Below are 22,608 nucleotides of genomic sequence, written 5' to 3' on the forward strand. Positions count from 1 at the left end.
AAGCACAGACATATAAAATACACAAAAAGAATACAAAAGAGTACACGGTGTAAATGCTGTTAGCACAGGAAGTTTCTCTTTTAAGTAAATAGGAGAAAAGAAGTAAAATCTCCTTTTTCACATTTTATATTGCAATTTAAAAGATAACTAATCTCTTATTTGCTGTATTTTGTTGGTTTTTTTTTTTTCACTCTGACACACACTACAGTAGAAGTATATGGCACCTGCATTTAACAACTCAGGAACATTTCATTCATCTCCATGTCTGTGAATGTACTGCCATTTCTGAATAACATCATGTATCCACATCGCTTTCAAAACACAAACACAGAATGACATGAGATAGAAATACAAAATATGGAGGGCCACCACACTACAAAGTGCTGGATCCTCTTGCCCTGATCCAGCGGTACGTTTAAGGACACACACATCTAAGAGGAATTCCTCAGAGAGTAAAGGAAGTTAAGAACGTGCAGAAATGATTTGCTGATCAGGTCTGGAGTTTTCAACAGCTCATAGTATAGACTTTGCAGCTAGGAAAACTTACACCTGAGGCCGTAATTCTGTCCTTATACCCCAGATAATGTCGCTGTACAGTGTAGGTGATTTACTGTACTTTTAAAATAAATTTTCTTAATTCTGAGTAAACCAAAATGAAACCTCTTTAAAAAAAGTCTGGGGAACCAGTGAGCTCTGCAGCTGGAAAGAAGAAAGAAATGGTATTCAGTTTGTTAGTTACAAGTTGGAAGAGATTCTGTAGGCAGCAGCTAATGATGTGACAGGTTTTAAACACCTCACTTCTAAAAGACCTTGCTCGTATTTTTGTCCTGGACCAAAAAAGGAACAGACATAACTGAAAAGTCAGTACCAGCCAGTAAGCTCACCTGAGGCTCACAAGCATGGTGAGGATGGGAAGCCATCAATCACCCAGGTAAGAAACTAAAGTCAAGCTGACTTCTTGTCACATGGGCTTTTGCTGGGTTCTTCCCGCTGTAACAACTACTTAATAATTCCCAGTGTAATCACAGGCAGTTTAATAGCAGACAAATAAATGGAGTCGTGTGTGCATATAATTGTTTAAAAAACTGTGAAAAACCACAACAGTAACAACAACAACAAAACTAGACAAGCAGTGAAAGATGAAGTATTCCATGAAGCCTTGGGATCTGTTCCTGTTCTCCTTACCACTCTCCCACCCTGTCTGCCATGCTCTTTTGGCAGGCAGGTAAAACCTTTGAAGTTCCTCTAAGTGAGGGAGGATTTTTGCTTAGAGCATGACATAAAGTAGTTATGAAAATAAGCTTTGAAAACCAAATCGCTGTGGGTCATGAAAGCCAAATCTCACTGATAAGTATTTGGATTTCATTGTCCATACGCTGGTTTGAGTCCCTCCCCAGTTTGACCTTTTTATGTGAGCATGCTAATTGGAAAGTTGCCAATATACCAGTTTTTGGTTCGTTACCGTTCAAAGTCTTTTATTTTTTAAGAATATCAATCATCCTTGTTTATGTTATTCATCACTAACATTTTGGGTAAAATCTGGCTTGTAAAGCCCTGATTGAAACTTGAATGTCAATACAAAGCAGGTCTGTTTGAGAAGGCAAGCTGAAAGCATTAAGACTTATTTTGTTTATTTAAAGAAGAGATAAATGTGTGTGTGCATGCATTCGCATTTAACAGTTTTATAGCTAGAACCGTTATCAACTGATGCCCAATAGCAATTTTGTCTCGTTATGATTTGTTTTATAAAGGTGTAACGATTCTCAGGAGTTTTATGAAAACATGCAGAGTTGGTTTGCATTAAGTACGCAGTTATGTGCCCAGTATATGTGTTGCAACTTAATTTCTTAAATATATATTGTGTAACACTTTTTATTCCTGAGTGCTGGTCTCCATAAGGGATAGAGAGGGTGGCATCCTGTGCTCTTCTGCACAACAGGGTCCTTTGTCGTTTTAGGAGTTCTTCTGAGGGATCTTTATTGTCACAGTTTTAACTTCAGAGTATTCTCTCAATCCACATTCACCCCTAAAAAACAAATCACAGCATCAGCTTACACCAGACATTAATTCTTTATCGAGCGAAAACCTGCAGTGATTCCTTGATAAAGTTAAGATACAACCTAAAATTCTTGGCATAGGTTTCTGTTGTACTATGATTTTGTACAGGTTTTCCTTTCATGTCATCTCTCAGAAAACCTAAAGGTGAAGTTTCAGTTTAGGTCAAAAGAACAATGGATGGCTCCTGCATTTGATAAGGAGATACAGAATGACATTCAGCCCAGAAATACTCACTGTCCATTGATGGACCTGTTGGGAGTGAAGAGATGTCCTCTGTCCTTTCCCGAGTTTGAAAATGTCCAAACACCAAGACCTAGACCACCAGCCAGTGAAATTACTGCTTACATTTGCACTCAAGAAAGAGAAGGTCCAAACTGAGTCCTAGGGAGAGTGAACTACTCACAACCCTGGCTAAAGATGAGCTTTGACGCCTGACCCACTGAGCCTTTTTACCTGACAAAATATCCAGCAGCAGAAACTGGCATTGGCACACACCATGAAAGGGTGTTCAGCTTACCCAGATTTCCACTAGATTTACGTAGAAGACCTCTTTTTTCTCCTGGCACAGCACCTCACCTAAGATCCTCTGCACTGCTAGAAGCTAGCCACTTACTAGGTCCCAGTCATCTGACCCATGGCTTTGAGGGGTACATGTTCTTCTCTGGATAAATTATGCCTAAGAAATGGGTGTTTGTGAATGCTATAAAATGTAGATTTTGTTGTAGTCAGCTCTGGCCTGGCTCGTCTCTTAGGCAGCACTGCTGAGGTTTAGAGTGGATATTGCATGGCTTCTTGGGAGTTATGTCTGTCTTCTCTGAAGTGTAGGTATTTGCATTTTGCTGTGGACTTTGAGTAATGGGGAAGCATGTTCTAGTCAAGTCATTAGTTAAGTTCTAATATGTCTGCCGGACGCTGAGTATGTAAAGTGAACAATGTCCCCACCTCAGAACAGGTAGAGTCTGGAAGTAGAGTCTCTCTTCTATACAAACTCATACAAGGATTCTTTTGCACAAACTCTTACAGACAGTTGTTTCTTGGTTAAATTCTTATCCCTACCCCTAAAACATACACAATACTGCTCCCTTATATTAAAATCTAAAAAGTGCTGACATGAGTATCATGTTAGCACGTTTACTGTTTGACACTGCCTTCCCTCTGGATTGCCCTGTGCAGAATTTAATGCCAGCTGCACCCCAAAGACTATTTCAGGGGAATTCCTCAGAACCTCCTCCTAATAGCTGGCGCTTTAAGAATGGAGTGGAGGGGCCACTGTTCAAAGCAATTACGCTCTGTACGCCCCCGCTGTTGCATAGTCTACTTTGTACTTACCTCTACACTATAAACTTTACACAAAATATAACATCAGGGGAGGAACTCCTGTAACCTTCCTTAGAAAGTTAATCCATTTGGGCAGAAATATTGGCATTTACTAGCCCATTTCACTCCATCTGCAGTTTTGAAAACTTTCTGATGTGTCTGTTGGCTTGGTCAGCCTTACATGTGATATAGTGGTTGATATTTTACTCAGACTGATGATTCAGTAGGCATTTTAAGATTTACCAGAGTCTAAGCACCTGCAAGGAAATATATTAGTAAAGATTTTTTGACGTGTGAAGGGTTCCTATTGATTTGGGCCACCCTACTCCCAGCTTTCAGTAAAAAGTGGTGGATTTGTCTCCAAAGAATGACCAAAAAATGTAGCTATTTATCAGGCTCAGATGAGTCCCAGAACCATACTCTTATGGCTCAGTGGAAGCTGTCACCAGGAGCCGCATGGAGCCCAATAACTAATGCTAGTAAGTCTCTCTGCGTCAAAGTTTCTGCTGGATTCAGTAGGGCTTCGGCTTGGCTCCAGACACCTGTTGGACACATTTGTGCAAGTCAATAGATAACCTAGCCAACAGAGTATCCAGCGCCTTTATGCATGTTCCAACTGCCTGTTGGTTTCTTATCTTGGCCTGGCAAACAAAATTAAATATATTTATCGTCTGTTTCTTCAGCTCAAGGCTTCAGGGCCTTACGCGTTTGTTTTCTGGCCAAAAGTCTAGAAGTAGACAACTGTGATGAATTCTAAGGCAAGTATTTTTCCAAAGTTAAAAAGTTGCTCTTTCTGAATAGGAAGATGGGTTATTCCAGACATGCAGAGAGGACGAGTCAGTGTGTGTTCAGTTAAAGTGCTCCCTTGTCCCCAAAGCCTCATATAGGGAAGTAGGGAGCAATAACATGCCGTGCTATGGCCACTTTGGGTGTTCTTGGATTGCAGTTTGTATCAGGGTGAGAATAAGGTTTGTGTCTGTGAAAAGGGTTGAGTTTGCACGATGCTATCCCTTGGTTGTGTAGGTGTGAGGGAAGGGGAACAAACTGCTCTTCAAGAAGAAGTATTACATAATCTCTTCCCTCCCTCAGCCCAAGAGAAAAAAAGATAAGGAAAAGAATTATAATGCCAAGCTGTTCTCCTGCTGGCACTTCTTTTTGGGAATGCAACTATGCACTGCTGTACCTCAGAGCTATCCAGACAATTATATCTCCTTTTACACTAAAGGATAGTTCTGAAGTAGAATGGCACCTCCCTCTCTCGAAGACATTCAGACAGAGACCAGAATCTGGGGGGGTTCTAATACATGTGGCTATCTGGGATGAGTTACCCAAGTTTTAGTTACAGGAATTAAATTTGACACTATTCAGGTAGTGATAAGCTTTAAAGAAGTGTAGTTGTAAAACAAATCCCTCTTTTAGACTCCTTTAAGAATACAATAATATTGTAAGTAGCCTGAATGTAAACAGAAATCCGTTGTATTGTGTATGTGAGTTCTGGTTCTCTGCTGGTATGCACATAACCCTGCGACGTTTTGTGGGAGCGTAAAATGAGTATAGCAGAGCTCAACTTTCTGTGTTCATTTTTTTCTCCATGTGTGATAAAAATCTGTGAATTTAAATGGAGGAACAAAATAAGTGCCAGGTAATACAGTGCTAGCACAGACAGCACGGTGGCACAATTATGATTGGCTGTATTATTTATATATTAATTATATATATATATAAAAAATATGGCTGTAACATATTAGCTCAACGTATATTAGCTTAGCAATGACACATGTATGTATGAACACCTTCTCTTCTTTTCTTTTTCCTTTAATTGCCTGAGTCAACATTATTTATGCTGTAATATGTATCCCTTAAAAACAGCGATCTAAGAAACCATGGCATTTTAATATAAAGTATGCAGATATTAATGCAGGGAGGGGGAACGTGAATTAGAAGTTCATATCTGATCAAAGAGGTTCTGAAAGGAGTAGAATAATTACTGATAAGTAGCTTTCAGGCATCTTTGTGAGACAGAGATGATTGCCATTCCAAACATTTATTGTTTATGATTAATATTTTCAAAGCTGTAGATGGGAATCAAGTGTACAACTACTGTAGGTTTTTCCATGGGAGATAGAGTGCTGCCTGATTTTCCCCTCTTCCAAAAACTCTGCGATACTAATACGTGAATATTTTGCTTGCCCAGTCAACCTCCCTGAAGTCAATGGGGTCACTCTGGAGTGTCGAGTTACTCATGTGCTCTATCTAGCTTAGTAGTTTTAGAATATTTTCACAATGATAAGAGTTAGATGAGCTGACATATTTATGCCAGTGTGAGATCACCTCATAACTCATGAATGTGGAGAATAGTATGAATGTGTTATTCAAAGTACTCCCTAATGAGGGAAAGTATTTCAGGCTACATAGAGCTTATTTTATAGATCAAGTTGTATACTTCACATATTTAAAGTTTTAAAGAGTTTGACCTCACTTTAGTTTTACTGCTGAGTTTGCCATTAGCCATAAGCTATTTTGAAAGCTTAGGTGAGACCTATCTGGTGTACATGCCTCCTGCACAGCAACTAATTGAGTCCTTTGTACGCGAAACCGATCTGGGGCTGATGCAATTGCTAAACTTCCGTGTGATTGTAATGAGAATTAGAAACTGGTAAGACTTTAGATTAGGTACACGGGACAGTACTTGAACGTGGAGCTCCATTTCAAAATATCTGGCACTTAGTTCTAAATGAAATAAGAAAAGACAGAAAGCTTTGTAATGGATGGTGATTTTTTGAAAAGGATGTAAACACCTTTGTCTGTCCTTCTCTAGGCCTGATTTAATTTAACATTGTTTATATATCTGGAAGAGTTAGATAACATTTTAATAAAATTCAGCTGCACCTATATTAAAAAATATAGGGAAAAGTAAAGAAAGGAAAAAAATAGCAAGAGTGGCAAAATATATGGCAAAACATCTCTGAAACGAGCACACTGAACCAGTCAACAAGCACACAGCAGTACCAAAAAGAGAATCTTTCTGCAAAAGTTCTGGTTAATATGGCTAAGAAAAACTCTCAGAAACACAGGTTACAAGTTCAGAAAAAATACTCAGAAATTTTCAGTTCCTTTCAGAATAAGAAGGGAGTTCCAGAAACATATTCTTACCATGTAAATCAATTGCATTTAGAACTGGCAATGATTATCAGTCATCTTATACTATGCCCTGATCCTCAGATGGGAGATTTCCTGATCTTAATTTGCATGGAAGGATTCACTAACATTTATTAAGTTGCAGAGCTGAAAACAGTTTAGAAGACAGCAGTGTCATACTTACATCTCTCTCCCATTGCCAGACATTTTGAATCCTCCGAAAGGACTTTGGGCGTTTAAGGCATTGTAGCAATTTATCCTGTAACAGGAAGAGGTGTTAAGTCCAGCTGCACTGTCAGAGAGACTTTTGGACAACTCAGGGAGAGGCTGAAGCTTGTGGAGCTAAGGACACCGTATACCTCCGAGTAATAACAAACTTGTCTCATGTTGAAAAAGAAAGGAAGGATTTATGCCCCAAACCCAACTATCTGCTCCTTACCCATACGGAGAATGGGATTTGGCCTGTGGGGACCGGAGGAGGGCACCGGACACTTGGACGCAGCTTTAGTAATGAACTGCGGATTTGCTGACAAGCCTCAGTGCTGGTTTATAACACAGAGCTATTAGATTTGAATTTGTCCTTTTTCTCCCTGATTTCTTGTGGGTCTTTAGTTTACCCAGGCTTGACATACCAAACGGCATGCTATTAAACTGGAGGTGGCATTACCTATTCCTAGGGACTAGAAAGAAGAGGTGTCCCCTCAGTTCCCTAATGTTGTAAAAGTACACGATTCTCTGTGCATTTAGCAGAGAACTCGTAATACTCCTCTGCTCCACAGAAAGGAGCGTTTACACTCTGCGTTGTTTGCTCTCAGTAAGGTCACTCAGCAGCGTGGCTGCCATGCTAAAGTCAAGCAAGGCGCTTTCCCATTTTCCAAAGCGTTCACCCGCAGGGAGCAGCGTCACACCACCTCCTTGCAGCTGTTCCCTATCGCGGGTCGTGCGTGATTCACCACTAGGATGGTCTAGATAAACATTTTTCAGACACAGAGTGCAAAACTGAGGTGCCACAATGGCAGTGAGTCAAACTCTCTATCTCCAAGAGCAGGAGCATGATAACTTCTGCCTTACCAGACTGTCCCAGCCTGCATTGCTGAAGAGACTGTGAGGGCCTTGTTTATGTCATTTGTAAAGACAGCAGCTACCAGCCCAAAATCAGAATTGTTGGCTCTCTCTATCACTTCATCCATGGTTTTAAATCTCAGTATTTCTTGAACGGGCCCAAAAATCTGCAACAAAGATTAATCATTAATTAATAAACCAGCCTACTCAGAGGCATTTTATTCCTGTTTTATTCTGCTTTTTAAACTGTATTCTCTCTCCTGTTGTATTCTTTACAAATTCCCACAGCAACATTTAATAGTGGTAATAGCTGTCTGTAAAACTGCATGAATTTCCCAAAGCTGTTGCCTCACTGGAACTCATCCATTCTTCCCTTATTTCTTCTTTGAGGATGGAGACTTCACAGCCAACGACAAAACCTGAGTTCCTTTACCCAAATGATGTCATCAGTTGCTGTGTGCATACGGAGTTCTGAAAAGATTTTGCCTTTTTTTTTTTTTTTTTTTTTTACCATAGGTGTAATTTTCGCTCTAAAGCTTTTGTCTCAGGAAGTAAACAAAAGAAAAAAAAATCATGTTTAGGCCATCTTGCCAGTGTGTGTGAATACCTCCTCCTTGGCAATCCGCATGTCATCCGTTACATTGGAAAACACCGTCGGTTCAATGAAGAAGCCCTTTCTTCCCAGCCCTTTACCCCCACACTCAAGTTTTGCTCCTTCAGTAATGCCACTTTGAATCAGTTCCAAGATCTTGTTGTACTGGTTTTTATCAATCTGAAAGAGAGAAGAAGCCATTTGACTTGCAGATCGTGCACTTGATGATCAAATCAAAATTGGTTTTTTTGGCAATCACGTCCCAGTGAGTAGACTCACGCTTAATTCACTACTCTGAGCTGGAGATGCCAAAGATCTATAAGTAGCTGCTGACTGTAACCTAGGCCTCAGTCTCCGTAAGGATACGTCCCCTTATGTGTGTGGCTCAACCCACATTCTTGCTAAGCAACCTGGTCTATGAGCACAAACAAAGCAGATCATTCTTTTTTGTCCCAGGTTAACTTCCTGAAAATGGTATAAACCCAGCTGGTTATCAGCAGCAGAAACATTTTTTAAAGACCTATTTCTAATTCTGTCCATCTTTTGCTTAGAATTCCTGTCTTTCTAGTGGTCTACAAGCACAGTTATGGTTGTAGACAATTCTTGAAAACAAGTGCCTGCAGACTTTTGAGATCTTCTCATAGTTTACAGCTGTATCTTGGAGGCTGAAGATCAGAATCTTGCTGTTAAGGCTGGGAGGCAAACCTACTGATGGTTAAGATGAGTTTTTACCTAACAAGAAACACCTCTGAGCTGCACAGATTATCTACTCCTTTAGAATTTTAATCTTTAAAATGTTTATCATGTCAGCTACCCTGGGCTGTGAGTGAGCATGCACTGACGGACCTCTGTCCTAGTAGAGTTTAAATGCTTCCAGGCACTTGCTGGGCTGTAGAGCTGAAGCATTCTTCCTTTACCTGTGGACCTTGTTCCGTAGTTGGGTCAAAAGGACTCCCCACAACTCTCCTCTTTGCACGTTCCACGCTTCTTCTAACAAACTCTTCATAGATTGATTCTTCCACATAAATCCGTGAGCCTGCAGTGCAGCATTGACCTTGATTGAAGAAGACCCCTTGGTGAGCTTGTTCCACAGCATAGTCCACTAAAAAACCAAGACAGCATATGTTGCTCTGAAACAGCATTGACACATCTGCTATTGCACCAGTGTCATAGGTATTACATAGTGCCACATTTCCAAAACTTCAGAGCAGAAGTAGGATTTGGTTAAAAAAAACAAAATAGTGACCAAATCAAAACATACTACTGTTGTGTCAGGTCATATAGGAAGAAGATTCATTTCATTTTGTGTCACAATCCCTGTGAAAATACCGAGTTTTTAGACATGTCTAAAGCTGATTTTTTTTCCACATTTATTCCACCCTGGACACAGCTATACTGGAGGGATATTAGGAGCACTGCAACTGTTTCAGAAACACTAGATTGCAAGGGACCACTTGGGACTTCAGGCATTGTCTAGGTAAAGGAGGGTCCATGGGTAATATATTCCACATGCCATCTTGTGACACAAGCCACAAAATATTGCTTAATATCCCACTGCAAAAATTGAATCAAGACAGCACTTGAGCAGTCTATAGGAGTAGGGTATGAAAGAACCACTTCACCGATGTCTTGCATGCCAGCAACATGTGATTTATCAACTAAAACTCTTAGGAGACCCTAGGAAGCAGATTGTGTCCCGCATTATAGAAGTCTGTCTGACTGGGGTGAGTATAGGTGGGGAAAATTTGTCTGTGGTGCCAAGTTTGCACTGGGTTTAATACTGCATATGGGAGAGTTACAGGCAACCAAGTACTTGGGACACTTTGACTTTGGTCATGGCAAGACCTACACTTCCCAAAAAGCCACATTACTTTTCTGCAAGACAGAAACATCTTATTGGCTTATAGAGGTGACTGGGTAAGGCTTAAAAAATATAGGTCAATTTAGAACAATCAACCCTTGATTTCTACTCTAACTTCCTTGGATGTACAACTAATACATCCGCTGTCCAAGCAGGAGAGAGGATCCAGTCATATTTAGGCATTCAGAGCTAAATTCTCCCATTGGGTGCAATAGCTGACTAGAGAAAAATGTTGAATTAATCCTTAAACAGTGATGCCCTACAGCACTGTAATAACTCTGTTATCAGCTGTAGCACTTTGGAACATTGCTTAAAGTATAATCTTTTATGGAATAAACAAAGCAGTGGTGCTTTACTTTCAGCATGTCCTAGACAACTCCAGCTAACAGAAAGGTCTTATTCTGCCCTCAGTGTGGTCTTTAAAAAAAAATATATAGGGTGTTCCCTGGACCACATTCAAATTTTCCCAGACAGCTTCATGGAGATTGAAAACACTAGGGGATAGAACTGATGAACTGATTCACTGATATTTCTTCCTCTATTGTTAACACCTTTTTTTCACCATGAGGGTGCACCATTCTTCCCTGTTTTTTTGGTGCACTAAACTTTCAATAACTTTGTCCTGCTTTCTGCTAACTTTTGGCACACAGCGTTCCTCAAACAGAACAAACAGCTTCTTTGGAATGGTGAGCAAACCGTCCGCTGTTCTTCAATAATCAGAGCTTTGAAGTCCAAATCTCAGGTCAAGTGCTGGTGGTTGTAATTACGGGAAGACCAGAGAGCTTTGGGATGATACACTGTGGAACAGACAGTCCTGAACAAGACTGTGCTCTCCTCCGTGCCCTGTGATTCCCTTACTGCCTGTGACTTCTCCCCGGGTCCTCAGCCTTATTTGGCAGATAGCGCAGATCACAGACAAACTACAGCTCTGTGTGGCAGCTGGGAGCACTCGTCCTTCCCCCGTGGAAGGCCATACCACAGACCTGCCTCCATCTCGTATCCCTCTACCAGAAGTGTCTGGGTGATCCAGTCTGAGTTAGTAGGTTAGGGGGACATTTGAGATCTAGTGATTGCTGGTGGGAGATAGAGATGAGTAACTACAGATGGCTGCAACATCTGCATCTGGCTCCGGTTGACAGGAGTCTTTTTAGCTTATCGGGATGACTGCGGCTGTAATTTAGACCCCCAACTTGGTAAAATATTTCTATGTAGAAAAGCTGCTGAAAGTTCTCAAGCTTTCCCTAGTCCTTCAGACGTTAGTAAGTTTTGAAAACAATATAGGATTGTAACCAACTCTTGCAATTCATGCTATTCAAAATCATTCTGCTATTCGCTTTCCCCTTTTAAATTAAAAGACCAAATCCTTATGTGTCCATTTATTTGGGTTACAGAGGTCTCAGAAAATGTATTGAGTACAGTGTGCCTGCACACAGCCTGAAAGGATAGCTCAAAGCAAGGTGTGAACTGTCCCATTGATCTTAATAGGGTGTTAACTTCAAAACCTCCTGCTGACAATTTAAATATCAACATTTTTAACTATTTCATTGATAATCATTTAAGCAGAAACTTCCAGGCTATGTTTTTATCCTATCCTAAACAGCTGTCCTGTACCTTCTCAGGTGCCAAAAATCTCAGCTGCATAACATCATCCAGCTGCCAAACTCTTGAGCTCCCTGCTGACAGTGGCAATGAGAATATTTCAATACACAATTCTTCAGTTGTGAAAATTTAAAAAATTGAATAATCTTCATTTATAGGTACTACCAAAGCAGCTTAAAAAGGAATACTGCACTGACTAGATTAGCAACTCAAGTGTAAATTAAAGCCCTCCCTTTTTATCATTGCTGTGAAGCAAAAAATAAATCACAGAATTCCCAGAATTAAAGCACTAAATGACCTTGCTGCAGAATTTAGGATGACAGATGTGTATGGGACCATGACTGTGAATAACACTGTTTCTATATGCTTGGTTATAACTTTTTCTGTTTTCTTACTGTCTATGGATCTGTGGGTGCAAATGCCTTTTTATAAAAACTACCACACCTTAGGCTGCTTCTGTAAGATTAAAAAGTGCAATTAGATACAGCTATATTGGTCCATTTCACTTTGTATGAAATATATACCCTAAAATGGAAAAAAAAAGAAAAAAAGACACCACACAAACATGTTTTTAAGAAAAATATGGAAGTGCTGACTTACAATCAGCATCTGCAAAAATAATGTTTGGGCTTTTCCCACCCAGCTCCAGTGTAACTCTCTTCAAATTACTCCTTCCAGCTGCTTCTTGGATCAGCTTCCCAACCTGAAAGGAAATGGAGATACATTTTACAGGGAATGTAGTCATACAGTTCACTTCAACAGCCAACGCTGGCTGTCACTGGAACAGAGCTTTAAATAATCCAGCAGGTTCTTCAATCCAAACAGATTCTCGTCAGCAGTGGACAGCTTTCCAGGTTTTTTTCTAGAAATCAAGAGGGGATAATGCACAGTGTTTGTACCCTTCACCCATTTGTATCCATGCTAAAACGGCTCGGGGATTTCTGGTAGGGTGCTTTAGGAGGGCTGAATTAAAACTCTGAAATTGGTGGAACTAGAATTCCTCCCATCGAAACTACTGGCACATTCACAAGGTTTTAGATTAGTAACTAGATTAGAGGTTTAGTTATATAATTTTTAGTGGGGAAAAAATAGATCTGATATCTGAGTATGTATTAAGCATGTGTTAAGCTTATTACTATTCATTAGTAATCACTGCTATCATACTGCTTTATATAGTCCAGGTGTCATAGATCACTGCTTTTAGAATTTATTTCACTCTTACTAATAGTTACTAAACTGCTACCCGACCTGTTTGTAGGAGGGCAGTTGTTCTCCTCAAAATCCAGTTTTCAGTGCCCAAAGGTTTAAGTAATTTGGCCATGAAATCATGATCCAGAATATGTCAAATCCTGATGAAACCATCAGCCTTTCCTGCAGGATTAACAGCACATGGCAGAACACCAAGGAGGGCAAGAAGTTACAAAAGCACCATCCCAGACCTGACCCTCAGCTGCACCACAGATAATCTTCAAATGGGTTGAGGACGTCAAAAGCAGCTCCAAAATGTCTTTTGTGGACTGTGGGGTCAGCTGGAGCAGAGTGCAGCCCTGTGGCTGGAGCAGGCGCACACTGCAGATTTCGCCAAGGAACATGAGGTAGATTAAATGGAGTAGCAATCTGACAGCTACACATTTGATGTGTTTCCACATCAGTACAGTTGGAAAGGCAGCTGTGCTCCCTGGAAATTCTCCCCTCCCTGGATCAATAAATCCAAAATAGATCAGATTTGATACTGTTGCAGTGTAACTATGCCCATTCTGCAGCCAAGGAAGTAATCCTGGCAAAACGCAGGATTAAAAGTCTCTATTGAATACTGAGAAGCTTGAGACCATTGCTGTCTTTTAACTGGGACATGTTTTAAGGTCACACAGAAAGTCAGATGTGAAGTGAGATGGGAGTGAGTCCAGAGCTGGACTGTTTTCTCCACATAGTACTCTGGTCTCTCCAGCTGTTTTCTCTTTCTAAGGTCAGGTGAGTGAGACTCCTTGCAGGAAGGGGTTAATGGATGAGAAGCTGAACCTCTTGGAGAACTGAAGGCAGTCTGCAGGAGAAAGTTAACTCAGCGCTGGAGTAATCAGAAAGCAAATGAAACAGAAACCAGGGCCCCCACAGAAAAAACAAAGCAAAAACCCCACAGGATAATGAAGGAATTGTCAACCACTTCATGTACTGTTGTGATTAACTGTTTATCTGGTGATACCACAGTCGACTGTGACTGAGGTTATTTCTTAAAAAAATAAAAAATACCAATATCTAAAATTAGCTTCTTTCCTTTACCTCTGTATTGATGGAATGGAGTGTTGACATTATCATGAAATTCCTTGCATATCCCCTTAATTGGAGCTGATTTTTTTGCTATGTTTGACTGACAGCTAGGAGCGAACATGAAAAAGAAGGACCCTTTCTGCCCTCCACCCCCACCACATACATCGAGCACGTCATCTGGAAATTCCAATCTCTCAAACTGTGCTGAAAATGTACACTGGGAACTAGTGAGAGTGCTGTGTTTATAGCCAGTGCCAGCCAATGCCAGTCACACCCTCACCGCCTTGAACCTCCCTCTTGGAAAGAACAACCACCACCTATTGCCTCTCAAAAATTCACAAAGAGCAGAACAGACCAAGGAGGCCACAGCAACGTGTCCAGCCTACCATCTCTCTGCCTTCCATTCTGCCACTTTAATGTCAAAACTCTTTTGTCCATGTCAGTAAAGGTTTTGAAAGGATTCTATGCAAACAAACGACTGGCAAATATGCAAGTCCAAATAGTATGTACATGGCGAATATTAAAGTCCAAAGGGCTTGCAGACAATGGTGTTACTTTGGAAAAGTACGGTCCAGAGTATTGTTAATACAGGGAGATTGTTGTCAAGTTCCCAAGTATAAACTTAACAGACAGCTTCGCTATGTCCTTCCCGTTAGAAACTGGTACAGACATCAGGATGGTGGGGCTCATGCTGCTCAGCACTTTTGTTCACTGTGCTCCTACTGTGCCCTGTGCACTTACAGGTTGAGAAAAGGCTTAGGGAAGGCACCAGCGCTGCGGTTATTTAGTGACAAAGGCAGCCTATTGTGAGTGACCTCCCTTTGTGGAGAAAGACAGCGTGAAAGGGATAAGTGATAGTGCTGCTCTTTCAGTACATGCTTCCCGCGGCGTCTCTCCGCTCGATCTGTGAGCTCCCAACAGGCAGTACAGCCTGGCGAGGGAACACTGGAAGAGAGGACTCCCCCACAGATAATGGAGCCGAGCGATTATGCAGCAGGAATGTTGGCAGAGAAAGCCCTGACTCCCCATCCTTGTTTTGAATAGGCTTCAAGATTGATATCAGGAGTATCCCTGGATAGCTTGTGAAGTACCGTAACCCTGTAAGCTGCATGGAGGGCGAGGCAGATGCAATTTGGCCCATCTCAAAGAAAACAATTTGTTATGCAGAACAACAAACAAAGTTAAAGAAGCATTTTGCAGCACTCCTGTGCAAAAAAGCAATTGGAAGAACAGTCCTGGAAGGTTCTGTTTCTGGACTGTGACCTGTATGACGTTAGGCATTGAGAGTGTGTAATGATATAAAACATTTAATTGTTGTTTATTTATGCCTTCTGTGTTTGGGAGTTTAATGCCTCTTTCAAGAGGAGGATTATACAGCCACATTTTAAATACTTTGTGCGGAAATTCAAAAAAGCCTGTTGCCTTCACGATCTCTTAATTTTCTGTTTTCAGACAGATATGAATGTTTCTAAATGGTACAGCTGGGTTTGCCTGTTGCTGTTAAAGCACTGGAAATCTCACGAGTCAAAAGCAAACCTCCAAGGTTTGTGATACTTCCTCGACAGCTCCGTCAGAATGTAGACCTCTGCTCTGAACCTTCCTTCGATCGCAGGTGCATGTTAAGTCCTTGGGGAACACCTGAATGTAGGGGAATAGCAGTTTAGCTGAACAGCATGTAATTTTCTTGCACACTGCCACAGGGAAGGCTGTGAAGATGACTGCACTGGAAGCTATGTAGATTAAAGGATTCCATAAACAGTCCAAAAATTGACAGAGGAGTCGTACCTCTTTGGTTACTTTGGCATTTTAAGCAACTGGGCTGCTCGTCTTTGCTATTATATCTTTCTTGGGACACTGAGAGGATATCTGAAGAACAGTAAGTGTTTTAACTTACAAGAGATTAAGTTTTGGGGAGACGGTATGAGCAGACAGAAACGTTCTGTTTTCTGGAATTGCAGTGTTCTCTCTCCAGCTATTGAGGCACTGAATGTCAGTGTTTTGGCAAAACCTTCGAACCCATGTTGCTGCTTACTTAGTCTGCCTGATTTTTTTTAAATTCCACATTGTATGCAAAATCTTTCTGAGGAACATTTTAGGACCATGTGGCATGTTCAGGGTATGCCTCCAGCAAAGGCAAGTGAATTTTGAAATACTGACATGAAGAAGAGCAGCTTTATGTGACTGTGTAATGCCCTGTGTCAGGAGCAGCCCTGAAAAGAACACAGTGAACAGCGCAGCACAAGTAAAAAGGCAATCCCAAATAGAACTTCCTGGAGAGAATCCTAAGCTATAAATGGCTCATTTGTTCCTCGTGTTAAAACCTGGCCCCATGAAGACCACAGCTAAACTCCTGTTAACTTTGACAGGGCTGATACACCACCCTATTTGGTTCAGTTTTAAGGAGGTGAGTCCTTTTGACATGCACGTTTTACAGGCAAAGAGGCACAACACTTGTCCAAAGACAGCTCCCGAAATTCTACCAAAAAAAAACAAGGAAGGAAAAGGGAAACTACTTTTCATTCAGGAGGCACAAGGTGTCCAAGATATGATAAAAAAAGATTTAGCAGAAGCAGGAATGAATGATCATGTAGCCTCCCTAAACCCTCCCTGTGCTGAACAGGGCATGTGTGTAGCCTGGTGAGCTAAAGCAGAAAACGCCAGGATGTAATTCTTCATGGTACCCAAACGCAGCAAGAGATCGTGTGATCCAGGAGAGCTGACACAACCCATTGCTCATGCAGTAGGTAGACATTCTGTCTACATCACGCGTTGTGACATTCATCTCACTTCGGAAATGAAAGCAGAATCCTGCTGAGTAAATTAGAATCAGTGGTAATACAGCTGTTAGCTACAAACATTTGTTTGGCATGAATCAATCTCGACTCTCCTGTAGTTTGCTTTGATGGTCTCTCTAGTATCTTGTTGACTAATGATGAGATCATGGTTTGTTAATCTAAGTGCATAAAGAAAACATTCTGCCAAGCAAAATGCAGACTCTTTTGCTGGGGTTTATTGCAGTTGTTTATAGACCTCTTGTTTACACAGGCATCCAAACCAATTTGTTGGATATTTATTTGCGTTACCCTACAGAACTGCATGAACACAGACCTGAATCCTATCTTTAATCTGTCTGCATTTTAATGGGTCATAGTTTGAACAAAGTGGAAACCAGCCACTTGGGATACATTTCTTGTTGGCCAGGGCTTCAAACGTTTTGTGTGCTATCTATAATTCTCATCTAGAGAGCGTTTAACAACTGGAGAGAGTTGTAAGCCACTCTGGTTTGGAGGTAGCACATTTGGTTTTGAACAGAAGTTACTAGAACTCATTAAACTTTTGCAACAAGCAAAACACAATTTTTATTCCAGCCAATGCTTTAAATGCACATATTTTTAAATGTATAACTTCTGCTCTCCACAATCATCTCTAAGCTCAAGCCCAGAACATAGTGCACCCAACTGTTCCATGGGCACCAGGAACTTAATGGCTGTGCAGTCCCTGTTCAGCTAGAGCACACAGACACAGCCAGACAGCTCGCAGCAGTCCAAACGGCTGTATGGGCAAAGCCTGTAACTGAATTCACAGACTTGAGTGGAAACAAAGGCAAAGAAAGACTAAAGCAGCTTCTGATGGCTGCTCTTCTCTGCTATTTGAAGGCCTCTCACCTTTGCCACTCAGCAGAAGTTCTTTCAGAAAATAAGAAGGTAAAATGAAGAACCTCTCTGCGTTTCTGATCTGTGTAAAAATTGTCCCCTCATCAGCACTTGTCTTGGAAATAAATAGGGTCCACTGTTCATTTAACTGGGGAAGAGAGGAGACCTGTGTAACCTCTCCTGTACTTCTGAGCTCTGCAGCCCAATAGCAGGCACATGGGTAAAGCCTGACAGCCTGAGCTGTCAGAAAAGCTCAGAAAACATAAACGACCGAGTTTTCTTTTAATTGTTGCTAGTAATTTTCTAAAAGGAATTCAAATAGGCAGGAGTCCATTGAACAGTGAAGAAGCTGAGGCAGAGAGGGGCAACGTAAAACAGAAAGGCATGTGTAGTGGGCAACTGGGATGGTGTGGGAGATAGCTGAGCTTTACAGCAACGACTCCCAGGGTCTGGGTGAGTGAGAGTTTCACCCTACAGCTAGGGACCAGAAAGATCAAGGAGAAATACAGTAAGACAAAATGAGATATTTAGATTGATTATGAGCTTCAAGGGAAGGTAGGAAAGGGATAGGAGCAAGTGTTGACATGGTCAGATTGGCTGGAAGAAAGATTGGTTTGGGCAGTTTAAGTTTCATCTGATTGTGGAAGACGAGGAAAAAACCTGTCAGTGAAGCCTGAGAGGAGATTGCTGTAATTAAGGGGGATCACGGATTAGCCCTGGTTCACTAAAAACAACACAGTAAAAATAAACACTTCCGTTAAGATGCCCGTATCAAACAAGTTGCTGACGAGTATGAACCAAAGCAAGCAGAGAAGCCAAGAAAGCTGCTGGAATCTTAGAAGGCACAATATTTTTAGGCTTGCTTCCATACTCAGTATGATTTTCTTTCTTTTAGTGTGACAGTTGTCAAAGTGAAATTCATAGCCTGCCGGGTGTCTGCAGAACCCTTCTTAGTGAGCTGTAGAGGGAAGAGTTTTGACAGCCATACACTAGGGGACTGGGAGAGGGGGTGATCCATGGGAGGGTGTTTTGTAAGAAGTAGGCAGGCTAAGGGATGAAAGAGTTGGCAGACTACTCTCTTAATGTGCATGAGCTGACCCATAAAAGGAGGGATCAAAAGGACAGAGGGAGAGGAGTGAAATTGAACAGTGATGGTACCACAGAAAAATAGCTCTTTATGATTTTTTCACATATTACTTGGGAGGTGGGGTGGTGTGTGAAAAGTAAATAGTAGTACTTACAACCCATTTTCAAAGCACTAGAGAATCTAAGAAACAGAAAAGAAATAGAGAGTGCAAACTGGATCAGTGTCATAAATTAGAAATCAGTACCATAAATCAGCAGTCATTTATGGGTTGTCGTTGCGTAGGTGTGGGCTTGAGGCCTCGCAATAGTCACGAGTTTCAAGAGGTACTGGACTAATGCAGGGATGACAAGGCTGTTGGTCGCTATGAAATGCGATTGTCCACGTGCACCTTTGGGCTCAGAAAGTCTTTAAATGGTTATTACCAGAAGCTGGGAGGCTACAGCAAGGCAAGGATCACTCCTCACATGCTCTTGTTCTCCGTAAGCATCTGTTACTGGTCATGCTGCAAGATAAGGTGCTAGGCTGGATGGATCTTTGGTCTGGCTCTTTCAGGCTTTATTGAGTTAAGGTCATGAACTTGGCCTTTTGGCTCATGTTTCTACAGACTGGGTTCCACAAATTTCAGAAGACATTAGCATTAAATTTTTCGTAGGAAGACCAGTCTGTTTTCTGCCTTTAAAAAAACTTTGCAGGAAATAGATAATAATAGCCTGGGTTTTGTGATTTTTACAGGCAAATGGGGAGTATATACTTCAAAGATATAGAATTTATATTTTTTTCCGGGACAACCTCATGGTGAAAACTTGAGAAAAACCTGTGCTTTGGACATCTAAACTTGATTTTTGCTTTTGTACTGATAGGTTTTATCATCAACTTGCTCAAGTTGAAAGTATTAACTGCTTTACCTAGCGCCTGGATGACATGGGGGAATGGAAGTTAGTACCATGGTGTTTATACATCTGATGGCTATCGGAAATCCACATCACTGGAGTGCACAGTTGACATGCCTCAGACAAGACCAGAGAGACAAAATATTTCCATTATTATTTCATTAGAAATTGAAATCTGTTTTGGAGAAGTCAGAGACTCTGTAGTACAGCTCTTATCACAGCATTGTGTTTAAAACGCTACGATGTTGACTTGCTGGTACAAAAATTCAGTGTTACAGGAAATCAGAAACAATATGGAATAGTTTACACTAACTCTGCATTAAAATGTTCCATCTGTTCTTGCTTTAGGTTCTTAGACAACTGCTTTTTCATCTCTGTAATGCTTTTCACTTCCTATTAGTAAGGCTTTTAAAGGTAGGCACTGAGTTAGTATAAAACCCACAGCTTTTGAGTTTAAACGCCTATTAAAACTAAAGCTGTCTGGAACTACAATAAAAATTTATTTTGGCTACAAAAGACAACTTTGAAACCTAACCCATCTGTATTTTTCCTCCTCCAAACAGTGCAACATCCTGTATAATAGAATATTTATCTTAAACAGAGACCACATATCTTTATGAAAACAATTGTTTCAACTTAATTTATGGGGGTTAATCAGCTCACATTAAAGTTTTCGGTATTCCAGGATGCTAATATAAATTGGTTACAGAAGATGTAATGACTATAGTAATCCCACAGAATAATCTGAAATCTGATGTTGCCATTGACTTAGAATGTAACCTGTGTATGTAGTAATTAAAATTGCCATAAAAAATTCATGTGCAGGCCTATAGTAATTGCAAAACAACTCTGTGTGTACAAATTAGCCACACTACTGCAGCTACATTTTACTGGCAATTTAGGCTCATGTGTGGTGACTTCCAAACTTGATTACAAGAAAATTCCCCCAGAATAATTTATTTGAAATAACTGAGCTGGTGCCTGCAATCCCTGGGCCCACCAGGGAGATACCCACACATACCTAGTAGGGCTGCTTGGTCAGTGAATTTATTGACTCAAATCAAAACCAAATTGACTCACCGTGAAGAGCAGTATCCCTGGGATGCATAAAGCCTCCCACTGCCATGAGTGGGAGTCCAATATATCAAAGGGAGACTGGGTCCCTGGGGTTTAGCTCCCTCCATACAATAGTTTGTCAGATTTTGAATTGAAAAGGGACGGGTTTAGCACTCTCTAAATATAACCAGCCCTGAAACTCCCACTGAGATTCCTTTCTGTCTGCCTTCAGTCGATGAGATAAGGCCCCTTCTCCTGTGACTTCAGTCTGGAGTACTTCTATCATCCCCACCCCAATCCTGATAACAGCCAGCTTTGCACATATTTGAGAGCGAGACACGATCTGAGTTTTGAGGGCTTCGTTACTCTTTCTGTAGATTACAGCCTTGTCTTCAGACAATTTCCTCTGTAACATCTGCATCATCAGGTTCAACAAGGCTAAATGCCGGGTCCTGCAGCTGGGTCACACCAACCCCACGCAGCGCTGCAGGCTGGGGATGAGTGACTGGAAAGGTGCCCGGCAGAAAAGGACCTGGGGGTGCTGGTTGACAGCCGGCTGAACGTGAGCCAGCAGTGTGCCCAGGTGGCCAAGAAGGCCAGCAGCATCCTGGCCTGTGTCAGAAACAGTGTGGCCAGCAGGAGTAGGGCAGGGATTGTGCCCCTGTACCCAGCACTGGTGAGTACTGGCCGCACCTCGAATGCTGGGTGCAGTTTTGGGCCCCTCACCACGAGAAAGACATCGAGGTGCTGGAGCGTGTCCAGAGAAGGGCAGCGAAGCTGGTGAAAGGTCGTATGAGGAGCGGCTGAGCGAGCTGTGATTGTTTAGCCTGGAGAAAGGGAGGCTCAGGGGAGACTTATTGCTCTCTACAACTGCCTGAAAGGAGTTTCTATCGAGGCGGGGGGGGGTCAGTCTCTTCTCCAAAGTAACAAGCAATAGGACAAGAAGAAACAGCCTCAAGATGCACCAGCAGAGGTTTAGATTGGATATTAGGAAAAATTTCTTCAATTTCTTCACTGAAAGGGCTGTCAAGCACTGGAACAGGCTGCCCAGGGAAGTGGTACAGTCACCATCCCTGGAGGTGTTTAAAAGACACGTAGATGTGGCACTTACGGACATGGTTTTGTGGTGGGCTTGGCAGTGCTGGGTTTGGTTGGACTCGATGATCTTAAAGGTCTCTTCCCACCAAAACAACTCTATGATTCTATCACAGACTCATAGCAAGACATTTTGGCATCCAGGAGACAACTCACTCCCTTCATGTGGCCAAGCTTCTTTCCATCACTTTGCGAACAGACACTGTGCCCAATCTCCTTTTCTCCCTGCACTCCTTCCTCTTTAGACCTCCTCCTCATCTTCAATATACTTGAATGTGGCATTGAGGTTGAAGTACATTTGCCCAAATTTGTCCCCTTACTCTCCCCTTTTCCTCAAGTACACCAAGATACAAAAATTATGGATGCTAAAGCAGCATTTACGTGTGCTGCAATATATACGGGATGTTCTGCCTACTTGCATGTGATTCACATCCTCATAAGCCCACAGGAAATCCCAGCAATATTTTTCCAGGCATATCTCCTGTGCTGAGGTGCTGAGCACAGCAGGGGCTGGAGGAAAGGAGACATTTCTGCTTTGGAAGTACTGTGCTACATCAGTTTATCTGGGAAGGACACTGGTTTTAGATGCAGCTCTTTTACTCGGTGACAGTGAGAAATGGAGCTCAAGAACTCAGTAATATCTCCCAAAGTATTTACTCACATTTTACAGTCACATACCCATGAATCACCTTACCTCAGTGGATCCAGTAAAAGCAATCTTATCAATGCCAACATGAGATGCTATGGCTGCACCAACAATTGGACCAAATCCTGGCAAAATATTGACGACTCCTGGTGGAAAGCCAGCCTGTCAAAATAGGAATGAATGAAGGGAAGCATGATTTATGAAAACTGACAGAGCATGTTAAACCAGGCATGTGCTGGTACTTCCTTCCCCACAAGGAGAGACAGAGACATTATTTCTGTCAATTATT

The 22,608-nt window shown here is 41.6% G+C and overlaps 1 protein-coding gene across 2 annotated transcripts in view; it reads right to left on the bottom strand.

Moving 5' to 3' along the window:
* Positions 1 to 1,953: 1,953 nt before the first annotated feature.
* Positions 1,954 to 22,608, bottom strand: part of ALDH1A2 (aldehyde dehydrogenase 1 family member A2) — a 55,270-nt gene continuing 34,615 nt past the window's right edge. Inside the window, exons 7-13 of one of the 2 annotated variants that reach the window (XM_009948582.2) lie at positions 22,368 to 22,481; positions 12,228 to 12,330; positions 9,085 to 9,269; positions 8,183 to 8,347; positions 7,585 to 7,742; positions 6,698 to 6,772; positions 1,954 to 2,026 (exon numbers count right to left, since the gene is read on the bottom strand). In XM_009948582.2, the coding sequence (XP_009946884.1) occupies positions 1,954 to 2,026; positions 6,698 to 6,772; positions 7,585 to 7,742; positions 8,183 to 8,347; positions 9,085 to 9,269; positions 12,228 to 12,330; positions 22,368 to 22,481 (873 nt within the window). The remainder of the gene's footprint in view (positions 2,027 to 6,697; positions 6,773 to 7,584; positions 7,743 to 8,182; positions 8,348 to 9,084; positions 9,270 to 12,227; positions 12,331 to 22,367; positions 22,482 to 22,608) is intronic. The other variant, XM_009948588.2, reaches the window with a different exon arrangement.

This window comes from Leptosomus discolor, chromosome 11, assembly GCF_034619465.1.
Source record: "Leptosomus discolor isolate bLepDis1 chromosome 11, bLepDis1.hap2, whole genome shotgun sequence".
NCBI lineage: Eukaryota > Metazoa > Chordata > Aves > Leptosomiformes > Leptosomidae > Leptosomus > Leptosomus discolor.